The sequence below is a fragment of the Dermacentor silvarum genome, chromosome 1 (assembly GCF_013339745.2).
Source record: "Dermacentor silvarum isolate Dsil-2018 chromosome 1, BIME_Dsil_1.4, whole genome shotgun sequence".
In the NCBI taxonomy this organism is placed as follows: domain Eukaryota; kingdom Metazoa; phylum Arthropoda; class Arachnida; order Ixodida; family Ixodidae; genus Dermacentor; species Dermacentor silvarum.
Window position 1 is genome coordinate 451,253,177 of NC_051154.1, and position 4,534 is coordinate 451,257,710.

The 4,534-nt window shown below is 50.7% G+C and overlaps 1 protein-coding gene across 1 annotated transcript; it reads right to left on the reverse strand.

The window, feature by feature from the left end:
• Positions 1-212: 212 nt before the first annotated feature.
• LOC125944192 (uncharacterized protein K02A2.6-like) lies at positions 213-4,253 on the reverse strand. Its single transcript, XM_049664515.1, has 4 exons — positions 3,479-4,253; positions 3,015-3,199; positions 2,126-2,321; positions 213-221 (listed from the first exon to the last, which is right to left on the reverse strand). Exons 1-4 carry the CDS (start codon positions 4,223-4,225, stop codon positions 213-215), a joined length of 1,137 nt encoding a protein of 378 aa, XP_049520472.1. The 5' UTR covers positions 4,226-4,253.
• Positions 4,254-4,534: the final 281 nt, after the last annotated feature.

Sequence of the window (4,534 nt, forward strand, 5' to 3'; positions counted from 1 at the left end):
GTGGGAGTGTCAAGCCATCGGCTCCGCCTTCAGCGAGGATAGGTGGGCTGCGCTTTTGGGCAGCCCCGAACCCAACGACCAAACCCTGGCCGTCCAGAGTGCCCGCGATCGGGCCGTCAAGCTCTGCTTGCCGGTCCCTACGTGGGACTAGCCGGGTGGCGCGTGGTGTCCCCTGTGTCTTCTCTGGACCTCAATAAAGTTATTTCACTCACTCACTCCCACTGCACAAAAGTGAATGCATAGGAAAAAAGCGCTTGTACAATGACAATGTCACTTCCTAGCACTGTGCACAATAGCCACCAAGGAAATCACAGTGCTAAGACTTGTATAACTTAGTGTTACAACCATACATACTTGCAGTAAAAGTTCCCTTTGTGCTAGTGTGCAAGACACAGTTGATGGCACCATGAAAAAACAAACCGAAAAAATGCGTGGTATACAGGAAGCGAACATTAAAATAATTGACTAACAGAAGTGAGTTTGGATCGCAGCTACAGTCCCCTTTCAAACACTACAAACGCTACTAACAGGAGTCAACCCTCTTGGTTTTCTGCCATGCATGCTCTAAGCAAGTCGAGGCTCACAAATGCATGTTACAAGAATGAAGCAGTACTATTTCCTTAATATTTATTTTTAATATTCTCCCTCACTGTAATTTACACAGCATCCAGTCATGGCCTATGGAACCTTCATACCACAACAGCAGCAAAACTGACAAAAGGCATCTTGAAGTTTGTTTCAAGCAACCGCTTTTGTCCACCAATGCAACAAAGCTATGCTGTCTTTGCCAAGGCTGAGAGCACAAGTGGCACGTGGTTAGCAACCAATGAGTAGAACAACCAGTAGACATAAAGCAAGAGCTAAGGCCACTTAACCCTTTCACACCGTTCCTTTCACGCCGCGCTCAAACGCCAGCTGCACATTCAGCCCAAAGTTTTGTGTTGCGTGGTTCATGCGAAGGAGCAGACAAGTTTCCAGGGGCGAAGCGACGTTTATTGCCACATGTTCATCGGTGCGTGGCTGGTCGAGATAAGCCCACGCGCAGGTTGCGGCGTTTGCCTTTTATACGTTTTGCGCGCCTGCGCATTAAGGACTGCGGCGATAGGCCGGACACTACAACCCTCCCCTTTTATATTGGCTAATTTACCAAGCTGAACTCCAGCTTGATATCTGTCCGGTGGTCGACGGTGTCTAGTCGGGTAGCGTCTTGCACCCGCCGTCAGGATGTCTTGCAAAGCGGCAGGACTACTGGTGGTAGGAGCGGAGGATGTCACTGGGTCGACGCTTGGTGGAAACGCCAGGAACTCGTATCCCTCCTGGTCAGACGCCTCGCGGTCCGGATCCGTGGTCCGCGCGAGCAGCTGGTCCTTGTGACGACGCCAGGTGAAACTGCCTCTGGATGTGGTAGCACGAACGATAAAAGACAAAGTGCCGGACTGCCCCACAACAACACCAGGGACCCAGTTTGGTCTGCCTCGATAATTGCGAGCCATCACTTGGTCACCGACTGCTATGTCACGATCACAACGTGGGCAAGCCACGGATTGCTTGAACTGGTTATATTCAACCCTTCCTCCCACCGCTGGCTTGACAACATCGAGTCGATTTCGCAGCCGTCGTCCTAGTAACAAGTTTGCTGGTGACTCATTTGTTGCCGCATGGGGCGAGTTGCGATAGTTAAGCAAAAACTTGTGAAGCCTCAGTTGTAATGTGTCCGCTCCGCTAGATTTACGAAGAGCGTTTTTAAGTGTCTGAATAAAACACTCTGGAAGCCCGTTTGAGCTGGGATGATACGGTGCTGTAAGCACGTGACGACAGCCCAATTCTTTTACAAAAAGCTTGAACTCTTCAGAAGTGAACTGCGAGCCGTTATCAGTGACAATGGTTTCTGGGAAACCAAACCGTGCAAACAGCTCTCTCAATCTTTCAACTGTAGCCTCCGACGTAGTCGAGCGCATAACAAACACTTCCGGCCACTTGGAGTGCGCGTCCACGACTACAAGAAACATTGCATGCAAAAAGGGGCCAGCAAAATCTATATGTACGCGCTGCCATGGTGCTGTCGGCAAGACCAAGGATGCAGGGGCGCTTTGCATGGCTCGCAACGTTGTTCTTGACAACTTACGCAGGCCTTGACACGATGCTCGAGGTCCGCCTCGATGGACGGCCACCACACGTAGCTGCGCGCCAGTTGCTTGCTGCGCACGATGCCTGGGTGCACTTCGTGGAGTTCGTCCAGCAGCAAGTCGCGCAACTTTGCCGGCACGATCACTCGCATCCCGAACATGATGCAGCCTTGTTGAACTGTGAGCTCGTTGCGTCTGTCAAAAAAAGGCTTCAAATCGTGTTCAGTCACATACGCCGCCCCCCCTCCCCACTTATGAAATCTATCACTTTACAAAGCAAGGGGTCCCGAGCTGTTGTTCGAGCAATGTCCGGGCTTGAAACAGGCATTGATTGCAACCGCAATGAATAAAAAGTTTCCCGTCTTTCTTGTGTTTCATTGTTCACAATTGATAGCGGCAGGCGCGAACAGAAATCGGCTTCAGCATTCTCGCTCGATTTTCTGAAGCGAATACCGGTAAGCGGACAATGTGACAGCCCATCGCTGCCAATGCGCTTCTGCGATTGTCGGAATGCCGGTTGTTGGGCCCAAGATGGTTTGAAGCGGTTTATGGTCGGTGACTAATGTGAACGACCGACCGTAAACGTAGAAATGAAACTTCTTAACACCAAATATTATTGCAAGGGCCTCTTTCTCAAGCTGGCTGTATTTCTTTTCGGCATCGGTCAAGGTACGCGATGCGAAAGCGATTGGCTTCGTGCTACCATCATCCAAAAAATGAGGAAGAACAGCGCCTAAACCATAGTGCGATGCGTCGCATGATAGCTGCAATGGTTTGCATGGGTCGTAGGGCGCCAAAGTCGGTGGAGAGGCTAGCAAGTTCTTTATCTTGGTGAACGCTTCCTGGCAACACTCATCCCAGCACCACGGGGCGTTTTTACGTAGCAACCTGAAAAATGGTTGCGCCACCGTTGCTAGGTTAGGAAGGAACTTGCCGTAGAAATTGACGACTCTCAGGAACGACTGCAGCTGCTTCCTGTCTTTAGGGGCTGGAGCCTTGAGGAGTGCGTCAACCTTCTCCGTCGTTGCCGAGATGCCTTGTGTGCTGATTCTGTGTCCGAGGTAGCGAAGGTCCTGTTGGAAAAACGAACAGTTCTCTTTCTTGACACGAACGCCTCTTTCAAGAAGTCGTTTTAACACAGCCTCCAGATTGATGAAATGCTCTTCATCATTTTTACCAGTCACCAGAATGTCTAGGTAGCAGCAAACCCCTTGTAAGCCCTTCAGCATGGTGTCAATTATTCTTTGGAAAATCCCGGGAGCGGACGAAATTCCAAACGCGAGTCGATTAACAGCAAACAATCCTTTCTGCGTATTCATCGTGAGGTATTGTTTTGACGACTCTGACATCACTTGCTGATAGGCCCGGTTGAGATCAATCTTCGAGAAGTGCTTACCGCCCGACAAGGCTGTGAACAGGTCGTCTACCTTCGGTAATGGGTAGCGGTCGACCTCAAGGCACGGGTTAACGGTCGTCTTGTAGTCGCCGCAAATCCGTATGCTACCATCTTGCTTGATTACGGGTACCGCAGGCGTAGCGTATTCTGACGTCGTAACCGGCGATATAATTCCCAGCTGTTCCATTTTAGCCAATTCAGCGTCAAAAGCTTTTTGCAACACGAACGGAACATTCCTGGCTTTTAGGAATCTCGGTTTCGTATCAGGTTTAAGAAAAAGTTCGGCGCGCTCTTCCGTTATCGTGCCTAACTCGTCTTTGAAAAGGGGTTGGTACTTCGCCAGCAATGCGTCTAGCCTCTTTTTTACGCTATCAGTAGGAGTGTCTGACCTTGTAATGTTGTTCAGGTTCCAGATTTTCGCCCACTCCAGCCGGACGGCGTGGAGCCACTCCCAGCCTAGTAGAGGTGGTCCCTTGTGGTCTACGACGTAGAGTGGGAGAATTGCAGAATGGTCGCCTTGCTGCATGTTGACCGAAGAGACTCCCTGGGGTCGTACCAGTGCTCCTGTGTAGGTACGAAGTTTAACTTTCGTAGGCTCCAGTACAGCCGAAGGAAAGAGCTGACGGAACTGCGTCTTTGACATGACGGAAACAGCCGCTCCCGTGTCTAGCTCCATGTTCACCAAGACGCCGTCGATGGTCATCTGCACGGTGACAGGGTCGCTCTGAGCTGCCGACACGCCGTTTAGACTGAGGGTGGAAGCTTTCCGCGACACAACCGTCAGCATCTTCACATTCTTTTTCGTCTGCTTTTTCTTAGAAAAAGTTTTACCACTGCTTCGGCAGGCTCTCTGGATATGCCCTTTTTTGTTGCAACTGAAACAAGTGGCGTCCAAGTGAGGGCATGCTTCACTCGTGTGTTTTGGCGAACCACAGCGAAAGCAGCTTTTGCATGTTTTCTGCGTCTCTGCTTGCACCTTGTGCACATCGCAGACTGCGGCGTCGGTGCCGCG

Coding starts and splice junctions, on each gene's coding strand:
- LOC125944192 (XM_049664515.1), bottom strand. CDS start 4,225: ATGACCATCGACGGCGTCTTGGTGAACATGGAGCTAGACACGGGAGCG. Junction 3,200..3,478: donor TCAACCGGGCCTATCAGCAA/GTGATGTCAGAG, acceptor TTTTTCCAACAG/GACCTTCGCTACCTCGGACA. Junction 2,322..3,014: donor GTGGCGCAACCATTTTTCAG/GTTGCTACGTAA, acceptor TTTTTTTGACAG/ACGCAACGAGCTCACAGTTC.